We start from the raw sequence: 26,048 nt of genomic DNA on the forward strand, positions 1-26,048 counted from the left end.
GGTGTCAAATTTGACCACCAAATACGTCGCACCATAGAGATTTATTGTTGCGACACCTACTACAGTATAGGCTTGGCGTCTATACTTTGATAAACTATCATAAACCCCAAAAATTAAAAAAATTCTTTGACAAAAAAATAAAGTTGGACAACATATAAATTTTTCTCAACACCGCCCACGCTATGCAGCAGAAATTATTCGAAACAATCCCACGCGCCCAAAGGATTTTATGATTTATAACCCAATTGTTATAAGTCATTTGAATTAGAATCCCGTTTAGAAGTATTTTATGCTCCCTTACAATTATAGCGTAGAGAACTAATAACACCAAATAAAAACGTTTTAGTTAATTAGTCATCATAGAATATAAGCGCATGTCCTGCCTTGATTTATATGAGAAGATTTGGATTTTTTGAAGTTTTAAACTTCCAAATGAGTCAATGCTAAATCTAGTATTTTTTGGCGAAATGAAATGATAAGTTGATGCTTTCGTTTTTCGCCAAATAAATAACGTAGCTGAGGTGTTAGCAAAATTGCAACACTGCAGGTTATATTTGGTTTTATTTGACCTAATGTCATGAAAACTTAACTTAACAATATAAGCCTTCTAATCATATATGCGTAACCTTATGAATGAACGATTTTAAATTGGTTGCCATACTCGCCCTAAAGGTACGAAAAGTATGTAATTGATCATTCTTGACAAGTAATAACGGCTTATTTTACTTTTTGTCATAAAGTTTATGTTAAATGTCTAATTAAATAACGTAGTCAAACTGGTGTTATATCAAAGCATTAGAGACCATAAAATGCCTCGGGCAGGGTGTGGCTTGGAAGGTGGTTGAACGGTTAAAACAGTTCCTATTTGTAGACCGCGTTTGACTGTCCACTTTGCAGATTGTCTACTAGTTAGGGCAGAGCAGTACAGCCTTTAATACAGGAATGCCAGATACAATAACTGGGTGAACTCGCGAGTCGCGAGTCGCGCCTTCAGACTTCTGACACTTGCTATTCGCTTCGCACTCACTCAAGTTAGCTGTTAGGACATTGCAAGGGCGAAGGCATAGCCATAGATAACAAATTGGACTCGGGTACAGGCGAATTGGACTTACACAATCACGTACCAGATTAAACTGAATTGAAAACTCGCTTCGTGGGTTGCACACCATTATAAATTGGCATTTCTCCGCGGGCCGCACATTTTTCCTTGTGGGCCACATTCGACCCGCGGGCCGCAGGTTGCACACCACTTAGTTAAAATGATGGTTTTGGTGCGTAAGGTATAAGTTTACAATCATACTAAGAATGCGCCGTTAAATATACTCTTGGCGACTTTTAAATATGCTACAATGCTTGATGCCGTCTTAATCGACATGTAAATATTCAAGGGAACAAAAGGGCTGTCATATAAAAAGCATGTTTGGAATAGGATTGAGTGTATGACCCCAATCGCTATGTTATTTTCCTCGGCGGCTATTGGGTTGCTGTAAAGACGGTGTGTTATAAGTGGGTTATAAGACATATCTCTATGTAAATTGCCCGAGAGAAGCATTGGTATGCCATATAGACAACATGCTACCAATAAGTTATATTATGGCTTGAATGTCCAAAGGGTTACTGGGTTGCCATGTAGGGGTGGATATATGGTCCCAACTACCAATCGCCATTTGAATGCCCTTTTCAAGTGAGTGGTAGAATGGAACTGCTTCGATGGCTATCGGGTTGCTGTAAATACAGTGCGTTAAAAGTTAGACATATGTCCTTAATCTCCAAGTAAATGCTCGAGTGAAGAATTGGTCTGCCATATAGACAACATGCTACCGATAAGATTATATTATGGCTTGAATGTCCAAAGGGTTACTAGGTTGTGATAAAGACGATAGGGTGGCTATATGGTGCCAAATACCAATCGCCATTTAAATGGCCTTTTCAAGTGAGTGGTAGAACGATAAAATTAAAAAGTAGTATCCATTGAACCAAAACGCTTATAAGCTTCTCGACCGACGTATTTCATGTGAGTGTTAGAGAGAGAGAAAGTAGAGAGTTTACGTTAAAAGTGTTTGGTGAATTACCATGAAATCTATTCATTTTACTATAATTTTAACAGAATTCCAGAGCGTTTAAATTCGTTTTCCCCAACTGTTGCTGAAACTATAGGAAATATATTCTCGTGGGTAAGACACGGAGATACGGCTTGTGAACAATTAGGAAAAACATGATAGCCCGTTAGCCAAGCGTTAACGATTTCAGTCATAGTCTGAAACGTTTTTTTTTGTAGAGGGATATTGAGCGGTCAATTAGGAATAGGAAACTATGAATGGCCTAAATCGATATTTGTCTTTACGTTACAAAAATATGTGGTTGCCATATAAACAACAGGTTGAAAATAGGCGAAGAATATGAACCCTTCTCTAATCGAATGGCCGTTTTTTTACTGAGATATTAGGTTGCAATAAAGACTACAGTTTAGTAATAGGGATGGGTGTAGGGTTCCTATATCACTTTCTTCTGTAGAGGGCTATTGGACTGATATATAGACTGCAGGTTAGGAATAGATGTTTGGTCTCAGTTGTTATTTGAATAACCTCCCCCTTAGAAGTCTCTTATGGTTTTCATATTGACAGCAGATCGGGAATAGAGACATATTTTGCATATAATTGACATATTAATGCCCTATTGGATTATTATTCTGTTGATTGACTACCATATAGTTAGCAATGGTGGATATATGACCCCAATCGACATTTAAATTGCTTCCACTGCAAAGTAACACTAAGCTGTTAAATATACTACAGGTTAGGAAAAGTATTACCGGTAATTCACGATTCAGGTTCTGACTCAAATAATGCATTTATACAACTATACCAGTTTCATAACTAAAAATTGTCTAAAGAAATACTCAATTTGATGTATTTTTTATAGTTATGCCCGCCACATACAGCTGGCCTCGACTTCGGAGGTTAGAAACGTCAATTAAACAAATTAAAACACAAATGGGAATTATTTTTCGCTCAAATCGAGGCAAATAAACGCCTTCAATAAGTAATAACGGCTCTGAAGTATCATAGTTTTTTTCCAATAATGCAAAATAGACAGCATACATTACGGCGCTAAGTTGGCATATTACCTTAAAAGCACGTCAGTATATTATCTCGCAACTTTTCTAGCAATATTTTACCCAATATTAGCAGCTCGTTGAAAAAACTTCTATAAAAATTTTGTCATAAAAACAGTTTTCAAATTATTGAATTCATGTATTGAGTTCGATTACGAGGCGTTAGAATAGTGCCACGCCTCTTAACGAGTTAGCTGGCACTCCTCTTCTTGAAAAATTCTCGGCATTCTTTTGCACGGTTCAACTGCGTTCGTTACGTCATGTATCAAAATCTTTTATTCGTCTCTGCCCAACTATGGTCCAGGAATAAATCAGAAATTTCAACCTAAACCATGTATGATCATGCATAATGACTTGTGCGGTTTTACATTAGATATACAATAAAATACTTGCAGCTGCTACAACTCGTCAATGTCGCAGACCGATTGTGGAAACCGGCTTTTTTCGTCAGCGTTAGAGATGGTGTGCCGTGGGAGTGAGGAGCAGTTTAATTTGGAGCTTACATAGGCGTGTTTTATTATATTATTATTATTGATGTTATGATGACGTAACTTTGAAGCAATTATGACGTGATTCCAATATTCTTGATAGCCAATGATGTCAGAATAGGGGCGTGGCCGAGGGTTGAAAGATTATGACGCATAAATGCATTTTCATTACTGTGATTATGGCGTTATACGTGTTATTTGTATTCTTGTTATTACTGTTGTGATGACGTAGCTTCGATCAGCGCATGACGTCAATTCAATATTCTTGATTAGCCCATGATGAAAGACATTCTGCATTGTCTTTATTATGACGCCATATTGAAAAGGCGTGGCCTGCTGTATAACAGGTATCGCTATGTACTTTGCGTTTAAATAAATTAGTATTCCATTTTTGTTCATAACTTACAACTAATACTCCATTAGCCTGTACTGCCAGTTAGATCAGAATAAGGTGGACGAATTCTGGATTATACTATTTAATATGAGTCGGTATGCAAGTTTAATGGCTTGGTGGAGGCAACGCTTTCCAAGACCTGGGAACACGGACAAAGGTATTGGTGTGAAGCAAGTTTGATATCATTGCTTGCTGTCATGCATGACTGAATAATACGGGGTTCAAAATGCACAAAAATATATTGCATTGTATTAACGCATAAGGAGAAAAATACAATAATATTCCTAACACGTTGCGCCTGAGTATAACGGTGTGTAACTCGCAATTTTCAAATAATTTGTCTCCAATTTCTTTGTGCATTTAATCATAGCCATAGTCGCGTTTATTTTTTCCATCCATCAGTATAAGCGGGAAGGAAAGCCATTGGTAACGAAAGTTCGTTATCAAGCAGACATACTCTGGTTTGACCTTATTTTTTTGCTCTTTGAGTTGTATTCTTGGCAGATTACGTAAATGGCGCTCATGGTGCAAGCATCAGTGGCGTAGCCAGGGGGGTGGTTTTGCGGGTCGAACCGGGTCGGTATTTCAGCGTTCGATCGGACCCGCTAGCCGTGTTGATCTAACTTGGCAAAAAAAAAATTTCAGAACCCCCCCCCCCTTGAAAATTTCTGGCTACGACTCTGGCAACCATATTAATATTATCAGACTTGTTTTGGGATTTTAGTTTCATCATCATTTTCCTGAGAGGCGATTGTAGCTCGGTCATGTGGATTGTTTGGAGCAAACTATCATCAAAAAAAAAACTAATAAAATCTGTCGTAATACAGGCTCCATCTTATATGGCCCATACTAACCATTATTGTCCAAGCAATACAAATGTTGCATTGGCTGTATATCGTACCCTTACCTGCATTCACAATATATTTCAACAGTACAATTAATTCACATACCTTCGTCATTGGATTCAAATCGATCAACTTGTTAACTATTCTCATGCCCGAATTATAATTGTGACCAGACAACTGCTCATGGTTTCCGATGTCATTATATCGTCTTATCGGCTTTCTTATAGTCTAATTTTTAAAAATGTATCCCATCTTAGTTAAAAAATCAAAGTTCATATAGGATTACAAGACTCCTCCAATCATTCATGTGTGAGATATTGTATTTTCATACAACGCTTGCTTGCATTCAAATGAACACGATTGTGTCTGATTTTGAGCTTGTCAGAACATTTATAAATTTTCTTTGGACGTTGGAAATAACGGTTGAACGATCATTTCTGAACATTTTTCACTGCACGGAATATTCTTTTATTTTTTCATATAACATACAATTACGTCGAAGTAATTCTTCGTTGAAGGGACCAGTCATTGATAGGGAAATGATCTCCGTGTGTTATACATACAAAACTTCAAAGTTATTTGGGTCAGGACTTTCCAGAGATCATATATCGGCATCCTAAACACGCAATTCCTCGACCGACTAATGATTATTAGCAAATCAAGATTGTTTATTATGGCGTTTTAGTTCTTTTCATATATATTTTTAAATATGTAAAAGTGATTTTATAAGAGGAAACTTCGAAAGTAGGGCTAATGATCCAAAATAAAGAATTATGCGCGGTTCAACCCGAAAGGTCCGGATTCGGACCGCGGTCCGCCAGTTGAGTAGCCCTGATAAAGATCATTAGTCATCGAAGTGCTCCCGGGGCTCAATGAAAGAAACCTAGGGGCCCTGCCGTCTATTCCTTTACTTATTAAAATAATGATTTGGGTAATTTTGTAGATGTCCAAACAGGCAATAGCGGCATTAATAAAATTTGACAACGGTAGCGTCGAAATGTGGCAACAAAGCGGAAATTCAAATATTTATATTTTCAATAAATAATGCCATATTTTTATTAGGGCCTTGTTGCCATATTTAGACACTACTTTATCAATATGTTTGTCAAGTTTCGAATTTGCGAGGCTTCGTAAATAATAGTCAAACGGGCACCTCTGATATATAGGTTATTGAGAGGAAATTCTTGCCATGACAAAGACATTCTCGTATGGGCGGCGAGGTTGTTTAATCAGAGAATTAAAAGTAGGCATTGTATCATTGTATGTGAATTTCAATATTAAATCACACTCTGGGATTAAATTATTAAATTTTGTAAGCAACCATGCCAGAGTGTATTGCACGGTATACGAGACCTATGCCAACTCGATTAGATTCTACGGCACTCCAGAAGTGTGTGTACCAATATGGAAGAAACTAATTCTGTTCGCCTATTTTACAACAATTTGGGTAAAGGGTCTAACACAGACGGTCCCCAAACAGACAGTCCCCAAACTCGATACACACACTACGGGAGTACCGATTCCACGGTTCCAAAATACGGTAGTTTCTCTCTTGTTTGCAAATATTTATATTCAAGTGAAGAGAAAAAGCTTCATAGAAAATCAACCAACATCTACCTAGCCCAAAAGACAAATTTAATTTGTAAATGTAGCAGCAACGCTTTCATCTGTTGAAAATTCAAAAAAGATCAGTTTTAGACCGCAAGGTCATTGTCCTAAATGTATATTCTGTCATAAATCTTTATTGCTATAGAAAAGCGTCGCGTTTTGTCATATAAGGAACGAATTCCGTCTCTATTGTTAAATCCGCTATGCTGGTCGGTTAATATTCAATCTAAGGGATAAGGGATACCGCTGTATAAAAGATTTCCACTTTTGTAATTGGTACAACTTCATCTTTTACAATTGAGTAGCAGTGCTTTCTGGGTGGGGGTGGTATTTTAGGTTGTAGTTCATGGTTTGGGGTTGTAATATTGTGGGGGGAAAACAAAGGAGGCATTTTTAAAAAAATACTATATTTGTACTTCGGCAGTTTCATTTTAACATTTAACGCCGACAATTAACACGCTTATTTTTTCAGATAATAATTTCTCCTTAGTCCACTGGAATTTCAAAGTTAAGTAAGCAGTGAATTTGGAATGAAAAGATAATTTTTTTTCGATGTTCTATTGCCAATATTAGGTATAGCATATTTATGGCCAAGATTTTTTTTTATATAAATTACGGAAATTTAAGAGTTAAATTGGCGGTATTGTTATAGTAGATTTGACAGGATTTGTTTAATATTTGTAGTTGAAAGTTGTAGTTGAAAAACCAAAGAAGAATTTGAAGTTTTAAGGTTTTGTTAGTGTTGGGAGAGGAAGTTATCTTTGTATAACTTGTTCTGTAGACAAACCTGAGATAAAAGGACGTTTTAATATTGGCTAATACTTTGCGGTAGATGTGAATTAAATATTAATTGGCTTATATAGTAGTTGTAACCAGACCGAATATTTTTATAGTCTCAAGAGAATATGTTTTGTGATTTTATTTGTTCTATTCTGTGACGCAACATTGAAGTTTGTTACTCAAAAACGGGTTATTATTTTACTTTTTCTCTCATTTCAATATTCATTCAATTTCCACAAAGTCATTTTATTTGATGTTATCAACCCGCGGAGATAGAAAGATTAGAACTCTGTATTAGAGCATTGCTATCTTTTCATTATGCACATTTCATTCATTTGCATTTCTCATATTTCATTGTCAGACCATAGCCATTAAAACCTAGTTTTAAAGTTACTATATAGCGCCACCATGGGACAGGTTGTGTCAAAACTTCAACAGAAGCAGCAAACCCAGGAATTGCCAAGTAAGTACAATCTGTCTTGTCTTTATGTCAAATTAAAGATGAAGATGATTATGTCTTTGAGTCAACTAATCCCATACATCAACATGGACTAGTAACTGGACAAGAGGACGTGGTTCACCATATGATCAAACTGTCTTATCGATTTTTTTCTCCCCCGGGATAAATTTGTAAATCCTATTCTATGCTAGGATGGCCACGTCTGCTAGGATGTCCGGCATCAAATTTTTAGGTGTGTATCAGAGGGGATGGGAAAGCTTAGTTTGATGATTCTAATAATAATAATACAATCACTTCACTTGTACTTGTTCTTGGATATATTCATTCTCGTGCATAAAAACAAATCATTATTTGTTCACCCGCCAAGTTATTGAGGTTAGGTATAAGGTGAATCATTACCAAAAAACCAACCAGTTGATGAGCGGCAATGCCAATTTTTTTTTTGTATTTATGTATTTATTCTTTGTTACTCTCTTTTTACTGAATAAAATATGGTTATATATGATCATTTCACGGAAGATAAAAGCCGATAAGGCAGCTTATACGAATGGAAGACCTTCCTCTTTGGTACATTTATCATTCACGTTTGAGTATGAAAATTTAGTATTCGAAATCAGCCTCTTGTCAGGGGTGGACAGAGTAGGTTTTTGGAACGGGGGTCAGTAATTTTGCCCTCTGGCGGGCCATGTAAGTGTGACGCAAAAATAACATTTTATGAACAATATTCACAGTGTTACAAAAGGAAAGGGGAAATCAATAAGCCTAGTTTCGAAACTAAATTTAATCGCAATCTCAACAAATACCAACAAAATATTTTTTTTCATTATTTTCAGCTGAACAAAATTTGGTTTCAGTTTGGTTGTGGCACCATACGGCGGGCCAGATTGAATTACCCAACTGGTCGGATTTTGTCTGCGGGCCGTAATTTGCCCATGTTAGTTCTTGTGGTATCATTTTTATAGTCATATCAATTTTTTCAGCACCTCATTCGATTTATGAGTACCGATGTCCCAATAACATATATAGGGTTTCCATTGTTTTACAAAATCTGAAAATGCAAAAGGTATTTATCGATACCAGATATTGTGTTGGCTGTCACAGATGTATATAATAAAGTAAAAATACTTAAACAATTGCTGATTAAAAAAAACGAACCTGGTTAAGATATATTGAGAACGGAATTCATAACAAAATTGAAATTGTGAAGGGACTTTATGGACACCTATATCTATGGGCGGTTTCGTCTGTTGTTCAAATAACGTTGTTTAATCTCAATTAATTAAACCTGTTCGGCAAACGAACTGCAAACATTCAGAACAATTGACTCATATAATACAAATTTACTTTACGTTGCCCCTGTCTAGAACCCGGATTTTGTGGTTTTGTTATGTCTGAGGGCGTAGGTATTCTTCTGATACTAAATTGATTTACAATGTATAATGTTACGATGTATAAAGAAAGGGACGAACTCATTAAATATCGTTTGCCAGTCTGGTAACATTATTTGCAGATTACCATGTTACTGAGTGTCAAGGGCGGGTGTCTGGACGCCCACGTTTATAAATATGAAATTCGGAAAATATCCGGGTGACTGCGCTGAAAGCGGTGATCCTATATTTGAACCCAGGTGTATATCCGCGGGTTCAGTCTATATGCGTGTGCTAAAACTCATGCGTTAGTGTTGTTTCAAATACCCGCGAAACACAAAACAAATTCCATAGGTGCAATAGTATGCAGATGCAATTGTCGTGGGTTCAAATGTACGGGAACCGCTAAAAGCAAATGCCTACTACAATGTTATTCTCCCAACGCTAATTTTTTGATCGTTTTTTTGTTTTTGTTTTGTACTGATCGCATTAATGCGGAAAATGTGAGAATTGAGAAAACACCTTCGCCACGTTTTATAGTAACAAAATAGTAATTATCCAGTTGGGGTTAGATATTTAAAAAACTGAATATCTAGTGAAATCTTCATTCCTAACTCTAACTCAAACTGGACTGCATATTTTCTCATTTTGGGCATTGGCATTGATGTTTTTTTTGACGGGGACTGTGTACATAAGATTCTAAAACTGTTTATATTCGGAACAAAATCTTTTTGTTGGTTGGTTGTTTTATTTTGAGTCTCGAAGCAAATTTCAAGATGAAATAACCGAATCAATTAAATAACGTTCAATCATTCTTAGCAGTGTGCGATATGTTTTAACAAGTTATTTTCTTCAAATCCTGCCCATGATCTTATGTTATCAGTTTACGACCTGCCCGAATTAGTCACATTAAGGGCGTTTTCTTTTTAAATGCGGTCGTGACCTCGATTACGTATAGAATACGGGTTGTTCAGTACACAACAAACTCAGACGAGAAATATTTTTGACAAAGGTCTTTTATTTATTCCCTTTTTGCCTTTTATTTATTCTCTGTCCTTTGAGATCAATGTACAATTCAATACACTAATTCAATACATATATAAATACTGTAGATTACTTGTGGTTTTGTTTTTCTTTTTTCAAACTTTAAGAATGTGATCGAATTTATACCAGTTAGCGCCTTCTTATACAAATCGGACGTAACGCTCTTTACTAAATGGCCTTTTATTTATTACTTACCGATCTTAAGATCGGTAAGTATATTGATAGGTATTTGTCTGTATGTATGTATGTCTGTCTGTCTGTGTGTCTGTTAGATGAACGCGATATCTCACGAACGCGTGGTTGAATCTGCTCCAAATGTTGCATGTGCATGCATCTTACCTCGGACCAGAAGCCTATAGATTTTGGGTTAATTATGTCGTATAATTAGCGAGATATTAACTAATTACCGATCTAAGATCGATAAGTTTTCGGTCTCCGACCGATATTCTCGTTCCCTCTTTACTGAGATCAATGTACAATTCCATACACTAACTTAATACATATATGAATACTGTAGGTTACTTGTAGTTTTGTTTTCATTTTTTCAAACTTTGAGAATGTGATCGAATTTATACCAGTTAGCGCCTTCTTATACAAATCGGACGTTACACTTCTTCACTAAGTGGCTTTTTATTTGTATCCTTGTCCTTTGATATTAATGTAAAATTTTATACTATAATTCCAACTTTTTTTTTGTCTTTTCGCCCAGAATGTGGATAAATTTATATTCTTTAACTTTCAGCTTCTGAAGGCTCAGGTAAATCAATCAATGTCATGTGTCGTAGTATTTGTTGTTTTGTGCAAATTTCTTATGTAATGTAATATGTCTGTTTTGTGCGTAATTAACTAATATGCTTTGTTGATAATAGAAATAGTTGCTAAAAAATTTGTCAAACAGCTATTCATTTTTACAAAAAATTACTTTTAAAAAGTTTTTCAAATGCAAATGTTACATTACGCTCATAAATGCTCAAAATGTCGTCCGCGTACTTCAGAGCAGTGTCTAAAAACTAAGAAGTCCGAGCACGTGTAGCGTTTCGAAGGTTGGGGTGATCGTTCCAATTCAACCTATACCTATACGCATTTTATTCGTGATGTCATCTGACTTTCAAATTTTCTGCTTTTTAGCGACCGCGCTGTAGTTTAAGTTAAAATACGCGATTGATGGAAAATCCTGTTGTTCAAGTGAATCATGAATCGGGTCGCTTGCCAATATACGGTTCGGGGAGTGTGGGTGGGATTGAATTTTGATTAGGAAAAAAAAGTCTCTCAAAGTAAGGCTTAAAAGTGCATAAATAGTATAGATAAATAAGAGGTGAAGTACGTGGCCCATAGTAATTGGTGCATTTGTTAGGTTATATATATTTTCAAAATGACTTGTTCGCGTGAATATTCTGGGCCGCATGCAAAGTTTTGCACAAGGACTATAAATTGGGGTGAAGTCCCCTACGCCTATGTTCTAGTTGGCGAATTTTTCAATCACGCTGATCTGCACCGTATAGTCTCTACCACCTGATTCAGGTCATAAACAAAAATCGGCGCTCCAGAAGTGTGTACCAATATGGAGGTAAATAATTTCGTTCGTCTACTTTACGTCAAGTTGTGTGAAGGAATGGAAGCCTATGGGCAGGGGAATATTCCCTTGGATAACACAGACAGTCCTCGAACTAGTAAAAAAAACTAAATAGGGAAAATCGGAATAAAATTATGGCCTAATCCTAACCTGGTGCACACACTACGGGAGCACTCAAACCAAAGATTTTATTAGCAGTAAACTCTTTAAACTCTATAATAATAACCATCCTTACATTTGGGTAACGTCACGTGACTTCGCTAAAAATATTGTCCACCTTTTTAATTTCGCTATCTGATAAGTAGTTATCTGATAACGATTGTTTTGCTGTTTTGGCAAAGCCTTAGGCAATATAATTCTTCCCAAGACATACATTGTATCAGAAAACAACAATTGTTCATTGTCCATAGCGTTTGGTCGAAGCAGCACAGTCTTTACTAAATTTGTCATACTCTGGATCGATACTTTTGCGTGTAACCTTTAGGACGACAAACTTATTTAGAGTATAATCACTGAACTTGCTTTTGGTATTTCAGTGGTCGCATATCTTTTCTGAAGGATGATTCCTATTTACTTTTGAGCGAGTGCGCCTAATACAATACCATAAATCTATGTAGTTTTAGTAGCTCTTAAGGTTTTAGTGGTCGCCGTAGCTTTGCTCAGAGATGAGCTTACTTTACTTTTTAGTGAGTGCACCATCATAATTCTATACAGCTTGAGAAACTCATGGCACTTCAGCGTTAACTTTGCTCAGAGATTAATCAAGTCTGAATTACTTCTGTGCGTTCTCTTGCTCTGGGCAATTTTTTTTTTAAATATATCGGATTCGAGGAAACATTCTTAATTAAGATAGGCAGGACAGGTAAAACGATCAGGTAAATCTAAAACAGTACAAATCATGATGAAATATATGTTTTTCCTAAAAGTATTTTTTGCTAATACACTGACCACTTATATGCCAGGCGCCCTATTGTCGGTAAGTTCTGTTAATAATGTATTTTATAACTGACCAATACTAGGGTTAGTAAACGAAAATTTGATACTCTGCTCTTTGTCCATCAAAGACCGTTCTTTAATATAGTTTAATTCGTTGTTACGCTACTCACGTCGTCTCAATATCATCGTTTTAAGTATGGCCAAATTTGGCGTACTCAACGAACGTCATTTGAAAAAAAAAAAACTTTTTTTTAAGGCCCACGGCCGATCTGGTTGAATTCGACTCTAACCTATGACGCACCAGGGTAATAATTGACCAATTAACTTTTATAGAAAGAGTCAAAGCATGTCCCGTAGTTGGCCGTGAATATCTCGACTACTATAGCAGGGTCAAGCATGGACGTGATATTATTTTTCTAGAAACGGTGTTTGGAATTTGTCTCTTGTCTCCGGACGGATTTATTGCCAGAGGCAAGCGCGCGGTTTAACGGGACAGATCAGATTGGGCGTTGTTGTAACCACAATATTAATTGCGTAGGCAAAGTTTGTTTGGTGTTATTATGTAGCTCTGTGGACCAGTAGAGCATTTATGTTGAATGCGCAGTTCAATGTTTCAAAGCAAGATAGAAAATTACTTAGTTTCTACTAGATCTAATAATAACTATGCTTTTTACCTATGCAAATTAAAGTTGCTCACTTGCTTACTATTAAACAGACGCACAATGTTTCGTGCTCCTACGACTAATTCAAGACAGTCTTATAAATATTATTGGCACGGATAATCGACCTAGCTTATAAATCTTTACTTAAATAAAATCTCGTTTCGCTTAGCTCATTCAAGGTTAAATGAAACCGATTTTGGTAATTTGAGCTTCAACATTTTTAGCAGCACCACCACATTAACCGCTATATCTTATTAACTTAAAAGTTTTAGAGATTATAAGTTTGGTTTTGGCGTGTTGTTGCTTTTTTGTGAAACTTTTATTCAGTATTCTTAAATGTCTCTACTTAACAAAATGTTTTCAATATTTAGTAGTTTTCATTTGTATATATTAGTTTTAACTGTTTCAATATGTTCCATGTTTGGTCATTTCTTCGTGGATTTCGTGCTGGTCCTGGTATGTTATTATTGCATAACAAATTAGGAATACAAGTAGTATATCGCTCATTGTGTCTTTGTGACGTATGGAATGACAGCATTGTTTGGTCATAGAAAAGTTTTGTGTATTTACAATTAATGGATTAAATTAGCTAACGATTATCCGTGATTTGATAATGGTAGTAGTGTTTTATCATATAACACCGTGTCGTAACAATTGTGGTATTTATGTTAAAAATTTTGTTGTCTGAACTGTATCACATAAGCACGTATCATGCCATATATTCATTTGGATGTTTCCATCATGTTCATGTCCTAAATTGAAAGGGAAACGTTCAAATGAACTGAAGTCAACCAGGTCATTGCCGAATATGGCTTATATTCATCAAATTGGTAACATGGCTATAATAAGTTAGATGTATACCGTGTTTCCCCGAAAATAAGACCTAGCCTGAATTTTTAAAATGATTTTAATATAAGCCCTGTCCTTAAAATAAGACCTAGTCGATAGTGCAAATATTTGTTTCAATAAACAAACTGTTATTTATTTATAAATAAATGGATATCGTTTTTCATATTTTGTATATCCGAAAAAACATCGTAATTCTCTACTTTGTAATTTTGTTTTTGATAAATGAAAATAAAAATAAATCTCGAAATAAGCCCTAGTGTTATTTTTCAAAATGAAATTGAAAGAGGACCATTTCTTATTTTTTGGGAAAACACGGTAATACGGCGAGTCATTGCTGTCTTTCCAGCGTTGTTATATTATATTATTAATAACAGATAACAGTGTCAGAAGCTCGTGGCATTTTAATGGTCGCACGCAGCTTCCCCCATGGGTTATTGTCTGAGTGATTTTCTTGCTTTAAGAAAGTATTCTTGTCAATGTTCGATTACTTGGTATTTAAATTTCTGTTTTTTAAATAATAATTGCACAAATTCTAAATTCATCCACAAAACCACGACTGGCTGGGTTATATTATGTAATTATGTTAGTTGAATAAGTCATGGTTATATTACATACATGGTGAATTTTACTGGATTATTTTTTTTATTAATCTTAATCCTTGGAATAGATCTTTTTCAAATAATATTATCTTCTAGTTTTTCTGGGGATTATAATAAATGGCTCAGTTTTTCTTATCTCATACCTGTTTTATTTGTTTCAACAGCCGAGGGGCTTGTGATGAAAACAGTGGACTGTGATTGGATGAAACTGACCAATCAGACTGCTCACAGAACAAATGAATATGAGACTTCCGCCCTTGTTTTTCGTAGAGGTCAAAGTTTCAAAGTCAAGGTCGCTTTCCAACGAACTTTCAACGAAGCAGGGGATGAAGTGTACTTGGAGTTTGCCATCGGTAAGATTACTGTACTATGCCATTGTTGTTGACTCAGCAAAGGCGTTGCCAGGATTTTTAACAGAGGGATGGGGTTTACAAATTTCTAAGTTAGGCCGTAATCGTCTGGCTGGAAAATGTGGGGTTTCAAAATTCTTGGAAGGTGTAAAAAGCGTTTCAATAATACATAAAAATTGTTTTATGTTTTGACAAATTTTTCGTCTCCTATTTCAGGGCTTTGAAAAAATGTTAATGCAATTTTGGCTCCAAACCTTTAACCAAATTTTTGATACAAAATCCTTTTCATGCTTATTTATTAACATGCACTAAAAATTTCAGTTAGACTATCCCCCACTTGGAATGAAATTTGTGAATACGGATCTCAATAAAGCCAATCAAATACCCTCCCTCAAATGTTTCTACTGCAACTCAACACCTGACTTAGAAAACCTAAATTATCGGCGAAAATTGACATAAACCACCACACTATATGAGAAACATATTTAACATTTGCAACTTTTTCTATCATTAGGAGCAAACGCACAACTGGTCAACGATACCAAAGTTCGCATAAAGATGGGACAGGTATTGGATCCCCAGAAATGGAGCATGGTTCTGGCCGACTCGGATGAGACATCTATCACCGTTGAAGTTAGCATCCCTCCTAATGCTATTGTGGGAAAGTAAGCAAATCGGTTTCCTTATCTTGATATATATTATCTCTTGTTCATTTAACCATCACGAAATGGTACGAGCCTAATATAAGTTGATGGTACAACATTTTTTTGTCGGTTGTATAGCCAACTTTGGACATCTAGTCGGGCCATCCATAAAATTGCGGAAATGCAAGAGATTTTCCCCACGTCAGCGACTTCTTAAACATAAACTGTAGGATTCCGAGTTTATGCCTGGTGGTAATGAATCTGGGTGTAGACAAGGGCTCCTCTGAATGGTGGCAAGGTTGTGGCCCGCGGGCCGCCTGTTGCACACCCCTGTGCTAATAAATGGTTTTTGGAATTTTTGATGGGACAGAACCCATATGAAGCATTCCGTAGTCTCGGGGAACCCCTGTGCAACAGTTTTAATATCTTTTGTCTGAATTGCACAATGCGAGAAATTTTCTTATTTTGCTTTGTCAGAACATTCTTCTTCAAAGTCTACAGAAAATTCCGATCTGAAAGTATTTTATGAATTTATAAAATAAATATTTTATGACGTCACATAATCACGTCACTACTTTGTTATGTTAAAAGCAATACCCACAAAGGGCCTGCCGGTGTCATTTGCGTTGCCTAAGCAGAATGAACAAAACAATGCATTCCCATGGCGTGCTTTGTTGTCTGAGAAATTTGCTATGATATCATCAAATGCTTTTAACGCCTGTAGCGATCGGGGTACAGAAATAGGCCGGTATCTCCCATGAGACCGTGACTCTATACGCGAAGAAAGAAGCGCTGTACAAAAATTGGAACATCGTTAACATCGCTGCGTTAAGTATTGTTCATAATTGATTTCGCTGTAAATGAAGGTGGGTAAGGATTTGAAAATTTGGACGCATATTACTCAATGATTTAGTAATTTTGAATTCCGCGGCTAAAATAACAAAATCCTTTCCTTGTTGGGGAACGCTGCATTACAATATAACACTTCTTGCCTCATGGTTATCGGTTAATCTTACTCCAAATTGCGAAAACAAAATCGACTATCGATTCTTAAAGAAAACTTTGACTGTGAAATATAGTCCTTTACAATCTTTCTAATTTTTTTTTGAAGTTCGATCTTGACTCTGGACTATAGCTTAAGTAATAAGATCATCCTGTCTGATGAACCCTTACCCAGGTCAGATGAAATGTTACAGAAATATATTTATAATACTGTGCAGCAAGACTCTTGAATCACTTGAGATAGATATTACTTATCGATATTTAGATCGGTGAGTATGTTGATAGGTATCTGTTTGTCTGTCTGACACTTTCGTATGTTACGCGATATCTCACGAAAGCGAGGTTGAATCTGCTCCAAATTTTGCATGTGCATTTATCATATCTCGGACCAGAAGCCTATCGATTTTGGATGAATTATGTCTTATAATCAGGGAGTTATTAATTAAGTAATTAGTTTTTTTGCGGTCGATCGATAAGTCTTCGGTCTCCGACCGATATTCTTGTCTCCACTCTTGCTACATCATTCTTGCATTAAATGCATACAATCCACCGGCAAAAAAGCAAGCGTAGAAAAGGAAAAGGAGTTTGAAATACATTTATTTTAGTGTGCAGTGAGACTCCAGCGTAAACCCGATAAGTAGCACTAGACGTGTATCACTTGCTATTTTAATTTTAATATACATTGCAGACCTGCCTTTTGGGAGATGTGGTTTTGCTGAATGGCGCAGACACATTGTGTGTAATGTTATGCATATAGGCCCAATGCGTCGGATTTTATAAATAATTTTGTGAGTTTAGTGGGTGCCATACTTTGTTTAGTGGTTCCCAGCCCTATTTTCCAAGCGCCTCACATTATAAAAAGGATTTTATTAAAAGTTCTCGACCCAAGGATATACTCACATACTAAATTAATGAATAAAATTAAATGAGTAAAACAAAACACTCATTTTTAAATATTTATTTCAATAAAAATTAATTCAAAGTTACGATAATGAAAGAGCTGCGCTTGCATGCCTCATGCGACTTTTGGAAAACGTAATGTGGGCGTAAAAACGTAACGTAAACGTAAAATACCTTTCCCTGGGTGCCCTTAGCACGCGCTTATTTTGCTTAATGGTTAATCCAGCACTGCCTATACCAGAGATGAGAAAATCGATTCTGCATCTGAGATGCTAAAATAGAAGGGGTGAACGTACTACGTGCAATATAACCATACTCACTCAAAAATTCCATAAAATTATTAAGATTTTTTAAAACTTTCAATTTTAATATTTATTTTCTAGATACAAAACCGTCGTCGAGTTCGTTAGCAAGCTTGAGAACGGCGAAATCAAGAGGTCACGTGACAAAGAGCCTGACGTCGTGATCATTTTCAATCCTTGGTGCAAAGGTAATGGGGCGTTACCATGGCGTTGTCAATGTTGGGAAAAGTTGTCGTTGAAGCAAATACATTTTGCGTTTTACGTTTACATATGGATTACATACCATTTATGCCAAGCATACAATTAAGCTTTATTTAAAGACTTGTTTTCCCATTTTATCCGATCTTATTTGTTACCATTTACAGCAAAGTTTTTGACAGAATGACTTATAAATAGACAGAATCCTGGTTATTTAGAACGTATTCATGGGAGAACTTAACTTTTGTGCAGAGTGTGCTAGATTACTGAAACGTTTGGATACAATGATACACAAACGGAAGTTCAAGTGTTAAATAGTTTTTTTTTTCATTTTCGTAAAGGTAATGAAGAAATATATGGGTTCTGTTTATAATATACACTGTATTCCCAATTGTTAAAGTTCTAATCACCCCCGAGGCTGCGACACTGGGATTCGAATTCGTAGATCTTGCCCACTATAGCCAAGAGTATTGCAGTTCACACCACCTAGTTATCCAGGCTTATCATCAGTTTGCGATATGATAATGCCTTTTTATGATTAAGAATGAAAATTCTTATTCTCAGACGACTCTGTCTATTTGGACGACGAGGCAAAGAGGGAAGAATACGTTCTCAACGATACCGGAAATATATACCGTGGCTCTACTTGGAGAATCAGCCCTAAAAGATGGAATTTTGGGCAGGTGAGTTAATGTAGTAATGCAGTGGTTCTTAAAGTATGGGTCGCGACCCAAACATGGGTCGCGGAAGGTTTAAAATGGGTCGCGACAAGGTCGTCAATGCAAGGGCAATCTAAGAGGAGAAGGACGAATTTTCAGCTTTCCCAATGTTTCAATTTAGCTTCTAAACTCTGGTATTTAAAAATAATGGAATATGAAATTTCATTCACGGAAAGAACTGTCTTGAGCTCATTGTTACATCACAATTCTGACATGCCAGTCATGTGTATTATTTTTATGGTATCGCCATCGGTAACCATGAACGTCGCTTGTTGTTGTGTTGACCGCGTGGAATGTCGTCTTAGTGGATTAAAATAACCAAAAATGGGTGTCTTTTTGGTAATGTAAATTGTAATAGACGACGCAATGAAAAAGCTTCTCGACATTAGATTATTCAATATCTAGAGAAAATGTGACTTCATCTCGAGGCACCATTTACCGCGAACGAAGCAGTGTGTGCACATTTGATGAGTAAAAAGTTGTATATTGCGAGAGATACCGAAGGCCAGCTAGGATGTCGTGTTTGCGACGGACAGCGGACGCCTTTTCTGCTACAATTCGCGACAAGGCACTTGTGCGAGCGAGGATATTTAACACTGACGGTTATCAAAACTAAGCTCGCAATCGTCTCGATACCCGTGACAACTTGCGTATTGCGTTAAGTAAAATAGAGCTGTGTATTGAAGATATAATGAAAAGGAAATTTCAGTTTCATTAATCTCACTGAGTCAATGGACTGTTTCTAATAAATAGTTGTCTGTATTTGAGTCAAACTGTACTAACATTAAAAACACATTTTGCGTTATTTAGGATTGGGTCGCGAGTATTCATGAAACTCAGATTTGGGTCGCGCTCGAAAAAGTTTAAGAACCACTGTAGTAATGGGTAGAACTGGGCATTTTCGTATATTTATATATTTTTTCGAATCGAATCGAATCTCGAATACTTGGGAGATTGTATGCGACTTTTTTTTTATCGTAATTCTTGTAAGTCGTTCTGTCAACAAATGAATCAATCATTAAAAACATAGAATACCTCACTCAGACAGATTGCTGAGCGTTCACACACAATACGAAACACGTTTTATCTATACCTCACAACAGAAAATAGTCATATGTCAGAGTTACGTTGAAAAAAAATGGCTTCAAAAATAAAAAAAAACATTGGGGAATTCCCCTCGACCATTGGCGAAAAAAAACATGATGGCGGCAATTCGAAATTTGCTCTGATCCGATTCGAATAATTTACTATTCGATTCGATATGTCCAGCCTTAGTAATGGGCGCAAGAGCCAAGTGGCGTTAGAAAAGTAGAGAATTTTGTTATTACTTCAATTACAGCATTGATTTTCAACCAGGATTACGCGGCGACCTGGGGACTTTTCGTACAACTCACGAGTTCTGCAAATATTTATTAAAATTCAAGTCTAAATTATTATATGCACATTGTTTAAATTTAATAAAAAAATACCTCCAAGTCGATGAGATTGCATACAATAGTGGCACCGATCATTTTCGATTAATCATGGCAGAAAAATAAATGTATTCCCCGTAAATATTATCGATTTATGTCGAATACTATTAAGTAATAATTGAATGAAAATTTAAATTTTAGTTTGAAGAAAACATCTTGGACGCTGCTTTGAGAATCATCGACTCTGATTCAAGAACGTCATCCAAAAGTGGGAAATGGCTTCAAAAACGGAGAGACCCAATCTGGATTGTGAGGGCGGCATCTGCACAGGTAACGAGGGGTAGAAATTTTGTATTAGACTTTCATTTTGTCAATCTCTCGGTTATTCTAGCCTTCTACATGGTATAATCTAAACTTGTTTAATTGCTACGTAATCGATGTTTCCCCGACCTTTGACCTCACGAAGCGCATTTTATTCAGATTGAGGAAAGCAAAATTACAAAGTGTGACTCTTACAAAAATTTGACGACAGTTTCATTTTGTGATGTAATTACAAGCTCCTCATGCCGAGGACTCCACCCACACATACACTATTATTTACCCATTTAAATAAAATTCTCCCATTTTTTCAGGTCAATGACGGCGTTCTTGTTGGAAACTGGTCAGGAGACTATGAAGGTGTGTATTCCTTTCCTTGAAAAGGTCAAAGATTATGTTCACTCGTAATTTGTATAACTAATGACTTATTGGCGTAGTCTAACGTTGAACAATTGCATGACAATTGTAGATATTCTTTGATTTCTTTAAAAACACCCTTTACCATGGTCTTAAATACACGGTCACCGATATGCGAGGGGAGACCATTTCTGATATACCTGGATCTTTCCTCTTTAGCATTGTCGGCCCAATTTATTACACTTTTGTACGATGTAAGGCAGAAACTGAAGCCCTTCTTAAAGTTATAAACAGGAAGATTGAACAACCATTTATGTTTAATTCAATTGGAACATCTTTGAGGAAGAACACAAATTTTAGATCATTTGAAGCATTTCAGAAAAAACATATATTTTGTGCAAAGTTTCCCAGAATACTGAAATATTTGGGTACAATCATACACAAACAGAGATGTTTGTCTTCATTTTGTGGTAATTAAGAAATTGATAGAATATTTGGACCTCCTGAAGTATGTGCACCAAGATGGCGCACAAACTGAACTCAGGTAGTGTACCAGTTCAGGATTCAGGTTGTGCGACATCTTGGTGCGCATACTTCAGAAGTACCGAATATTTTCTGAGATCATCCTATATTTATTATTTGTAATTTAAGGTGGTGCTTCTCCTCTTACTTGGAACGGTAGCGTCAAGATTCTTCAGCAATATTACAACACAAAACGCGAAGTGAAGTTCGGACAATGCTGGGTTTTCTCTGGCGTAATGACAACTATTTTGCGAGCCCTTGGTAAGTTATGACAAGAATGTCAGTTCCAGTGGACGACGTTTTTTTTTTTTTGAGTTTGCTGCAAGCAAAGTCGCACGCTCTCAGAGTGAAGGAGACCAGTCTTTGAAAGTTTTCAATTCGGATTGAGCTTAGTGGAAATAGCCACTTTTGAGGAAACTACGACGGCAGAGGGTTAAATCCGGCCCGTTGAGTGATACAATCTGGCCGGTTTGATGCTGCCATAAATTTCTGCTCCTAACCAATTCTGCATGAACTACAATATTACATAGTTCTTGTTATTGGGATCTTTATGGTTCAATAGCCTTGTTAGAATATTATCGTAGTCTGTTGTATTTTAGGTCACCACAGATTTCCATGTTATGGGGACGTTAACTGAACTACTACTATTTTTCGCTCACACGATTCGAATTTCACATTTCTTTCTTTCGCCTTGTGAGCTTCTCGTTTGGCTTTTGTAACTTTGTAAATAAAAATCTGATCGTAAAATAAAACTTTGTACGCTAAATTTACATGGCCTGCCAGTTAGGTGGGTAAAATCCCCTGGACCAGAAACCTTGCCCACTCCTGCTTTAACCCTAGCCTAGTTAGCCGGCCGATTTTTTTTCTAAAATATTGAAGTGGATACTTTTTATTACAGGTATTCCTACTCGCAGCGTCACCAACTTTGCGTCCGCCCACGATACCGAAGGATCGATGACTATTGACAAATACATCAACAAAGAAGGCGAAGAAGTCGATCTTGGAGGCGACAGTGTGTGGTTAGTTTTATTTGAATTTCAGAAGAAATTGACAAACGGGTGGTCCGCCGAAATCGGGACTTAAAATGGTCGCGCAATTATAAGAATATGCAAATCTGTAATCCAGTAAAAATAAAGCGCGTGGTTAGTTTTGTATGGATTTTAAATGTAAAATTATTTGTTTGACGAAAAGTCGGTCCAGGAATTCGTTGCTTAAAATGGTCGCGCATTTTCGAGAATTTGTTGTAAGTATGCAATTCATAGTTATAGTCAAATTTTCCATTAAGCAATTGTTTAAAAATCAATATCAATCAAAATTCGAAAAAGAGTTGAATTCCCCTGCCAGGGCAGGGAAGCTATGGGAAATCTAATCTGGTCATGAAGCTGCCACCCGGAGAATGTAATATTTAACTACGATTTTACGGATCGTGAAATCAATTTTTTTTTAAATCGTGGAGAACAGTATTTGACAGACCGACACAAAAGCTTATATCTAAGAGTCACGCTACCACCATATGACCTTTCTAGGCCAGGGTATTCGCCATTCTATGAAGACTACACTAGCGGGAATAAAACGTTGTATATTCGGAATACATTATGTGTTTCTCACAAACTCATTTTTCTCATTGTTGCAAGCATTTTCAAATAAATCAGAAAGTACAAGTTTTGTATATACATATCTAAATTTGGACGAGTCGGCTGGACGTCTGTAATAATACGTTATGTGAGGCAATTACAATGAAATTATATATTTGTCGATTAACTACATGATTTTATAACATCGCCCATGAGATTAAAAAATAATTGAAGACTCCATTTTTACCTAGGAATTTCCACGTCTGGAACGAATCTTGGATGACGCGTCCAGATCTTCCCAAAGGATATGAAGGGTGGCAGGTAATTGATGCCACGCCACAGGAAATCAGTTTGGGATTGTACCAGACTGGACCAGCTCCACTTACAGCCATTAAGAAGGGTGAGCGGTTTAATGGAGTTTTATTCCACGTTTTCTAAAAATAGTGAAGAATGTGGCGTGGTTCATCCACTTCCCTATTAACAAATGAGTGGTAATTAACGCCACCCCCTTTCCAATTAAAAAACCTCATCCCCTTTCCCTCTCTCTTAATTTTGAGTTTGAACCCCACACTTTAATTCCTAAGCTGAACATATATTTCTTTGCAGATGTTCAGTCACATAAATAACAATTTCACTTTAAGTTATAATTAGTTTCATCCCTAACAGCAAAATTTGAAATATCTATGCAAAAGGAACCATAACCCCCTTTTTAAAATCGAACCAAACTTCTAAACATGCCAAGTAAGAAAGTGACCTGTCATGTAGAATTTGATGCCGATTAGCTCTTGTCCCGGAAATAAATCCGGAAAGTCTGTACTCAAGTCAAGGTTTATAACTAATACTATGCAATTCAAGAGTTCTGGCTCCACACTTACACAATTGTATGTCTGATTTTGGTCAGACGAAACTCTGCAGAAATACATTTGTGTTGGTGTGCAGCAGGACTCTTGAATTGCATATCATGGTATTTTTATTCCTGCTACAGCATCTTTGCATTATACGCATATGGATTCACAAGCACAAATACATTGAGGAAGGATTGGGAGTTAGGAGTTAGTCTTGTGTAACCTTTACTGATATTTATAAAAAAATGCTTATCTTGCATTACAGGAGAGGTATATCTTGGCTACGAGACACCATTTGTGTTTGCGGAGGTCAATTCTGATCGAGTTACCTGGGTTGTTGAGAAAGATGACGGCAATGCAGAGATTACAAGTAAGTTTCATGAAAGTAATGTCTAGGCCAGTGGCTCTCAAACGATGAGGCCCGCCATACAAGCAGAGAGAGTAAACAATTTTTGAGTCGTGACGCTCATTAAAAATAAAAATATTTGTTAGTTTTGATTTTGCCCGTCTTATTTCAGATATTTACATCTCTTCATTGTTTATACATAGCAATTGCATCCACGTACTTTCAACGTGTTTTTTGCCCAAGTTTGCCTGAGTAGCCTAAGTTTAGCTAATTATTTTTGAGGTGGGGCGGCGCGAGACTTGACAAGTTCTAAAAAAGGGGGCTCCGCCTAATAAATTTTAAAACTATTGCTCTATAGGCTGACTTTGAAAGCTAACATTTTTTTAACAACCATTTACTTGTTATTCGCATAACTAGTCCCTTCATTGCAAAGTCCAAAAAATAAAACGCTCAAATGCAGCCAAAATACACCAATTCTTCACTAATTTTTGACAATTTTAGGTGTTGGCAGAAGATATACCCAAAACGTTGGCAAATTTATCAGCACGAAAAAAGTTGGAGAAGACGATCGCGAAGACATTACTGACCAGTATAAGTTTAAAGAGGGAAGCCCAGAAGAGAGAGCTGCGTTCAAGTGAGTAAATATCCTCTAAGTCAGTGATCTCAAAACTCGTATGTACTTTCGGCCCTTTCCATACGTCAATACTAAATAAAACATCCGGGTAAAACAATTTGTAATACAACAGAGTGTAATTATTGGTGCAATTGTAAGGGTTTCTCCGATGCCTTGTCTGGGGCTGGGCATTTTCGAATACCTGATGATTTCTGAATCGAATCGAAAAAATTTCGAATTGAATCTTGAATACTTTGGGAGATATAAAATTGTATGTAACTTTTTCATTGTATTAGGTCCTCAGAAACATAAATTACTGAAAACATATTCAGACAGATTGCTGAGCGTTCACACACAATAAAAAACACGTTTTCATCAACAACTAACTCACTACGGAAAAGAGTCATATTGTCAGAATTGCGTTGAAAAAATATGGCTTCAATAAAAAAAATTTAAAAATTTACCTTGCCTTGTGGTGAAAAGAAAAAAAAACGAAATTGCGGCGATTCGAAATTTAGCTCTGAACCAATTCGGTTAATTTAGTGTTTGATTCAATTCGAATATTCGATTCAAAATGTCCAGCCCAAGGTACAACGCCACGGTGTCACATTTAAGATGCCGCGTATCGCCATATTGATATGCCATGAGAAGTATCGTGCCCAGGCGGCTGTGGGTCGGACCCTTCTTTTTTGAAATTAAAAACGAGGACCCGCTAGCCATTACGATCTAAGTTGGCAGATAAAAATTTCAGACCCCATTCCCCCCCCCCCCCCAGGCCTTCCGAAAATTCCTGACCACGCGCCAACGAGCATGGCCTGGCGTGACCCCTGTTGCGTCACGATTTTCTAGTTTACAGCTACAAAAATTATTCAAATATTTTCACAACAGACTCGCCTACGGATTTGGATCTCAACCAGATTATCAGAGAGGATTCCTTGCTCTACAAGACGAGGAAACAGCGGATGGTGTTGATTTTGGTAAGAAGTTTTAGCGTTAGGCGTAACTCTGTTGGCATTGCAGATTTCTCATCTTGGGTTTAAATCCGATGCCCCCACCTCACCCACAGTTGGATAAATTGGGTAGGTCAGGTTCTCAAATTGCTCTATACAAATCCCGCGAGCTATTCGTTTTCTTATTGAAATACTGACTTGACAAACTTTTCTGTCCAAAGACGCAATAACCGCGTTGATGAAATTTACCAACACCAAATATATCTGAGTAATTTA

At 36.6% G+C, this 26,048-nt stretch overlaps 1 protein-coding gene across 5 annotated transcripts in view; it reads left to right on the forward strand.

Moving 5' to 3' along the window:
• The window catches only part of LOC120333716 (protein-glutamine gamma-glutamyltransferase 4-like), a 57,119-nt gene that overhangs the window by 27,789 nt on the left and 3,282 nt on the right, over positions 1–26,048 (forward strand). Inside the window, exons 1-13 of one of the 5 annotated variants that reach the window (XM_039401049.2) lie at positions 4,044–4,154; positions 14,885–15,073; positions 15,585–15,735; positions 18,000–18,106; positions 18,681–18,799; positions 20,449–20,577; positions 20,880–20,925; positions 21,574–21,705; positions 22,343–22,463; positions 23,270–23,418; positions 24,129–24,233; positions 24,711–24,843; positions 25,711–25,799. In XM_039401049.2, the coding sequence (XP_039256983.2) occupies positions 4,085–4,154; positions 14,885–15,073; positions 15,585–15,735; positions 18,000–18,106; positions 18,681–18,799; positions 20,449–20,577; positions 20,880–20,925; positions 21,574–21,705; positions 22,343–22,463; positions 23,270–23,418; positions 24,129–24,233; positions 24,711–24,843; positions 25,711–25,799 (1,540 nt within the window). In that variant the 5' untranslated portion in view covers positions 4,044–4,084. Of the gene's footprint in view, positions 1–4,043; positions 4,155–7,533; positions 7,694–10,846; positions 10,859–13,605; positions 13,729–14,884; positions 15,074–15,584; positions 15,736–17,999; positions 18,107–18,680; positions 18,800–20,448; positions 20,578–20,879; positions 20,926–21,573; positions 21,706–22,342; positions 22,464–23,269; positions 23,419–24,128; positions 24,234–24,710; positions 24,844–25,710; positions 25,800–26,048 lie in introns of those variants that run through there. The other 4 variants (XM_039401048.2, XM_039401051.2, XM_039401050.2 and 1 more) reach the window with 4 other exon arrangements.

The sequence above is a fragment of the Styela clava genome, chromosome 15, assembly GCF_964204865.1.
Source record: "Styela clava chromosome 15, kaStyClav1.hap1.2, whole genome shotgun sequence".
In the NCBI taxonomy this organism is placed as follows: Eukaryota; Metazoa; Chordata; class Ascidiacea; order Stolidobranchia; family Styelidae; genus Styela; species Styela clava.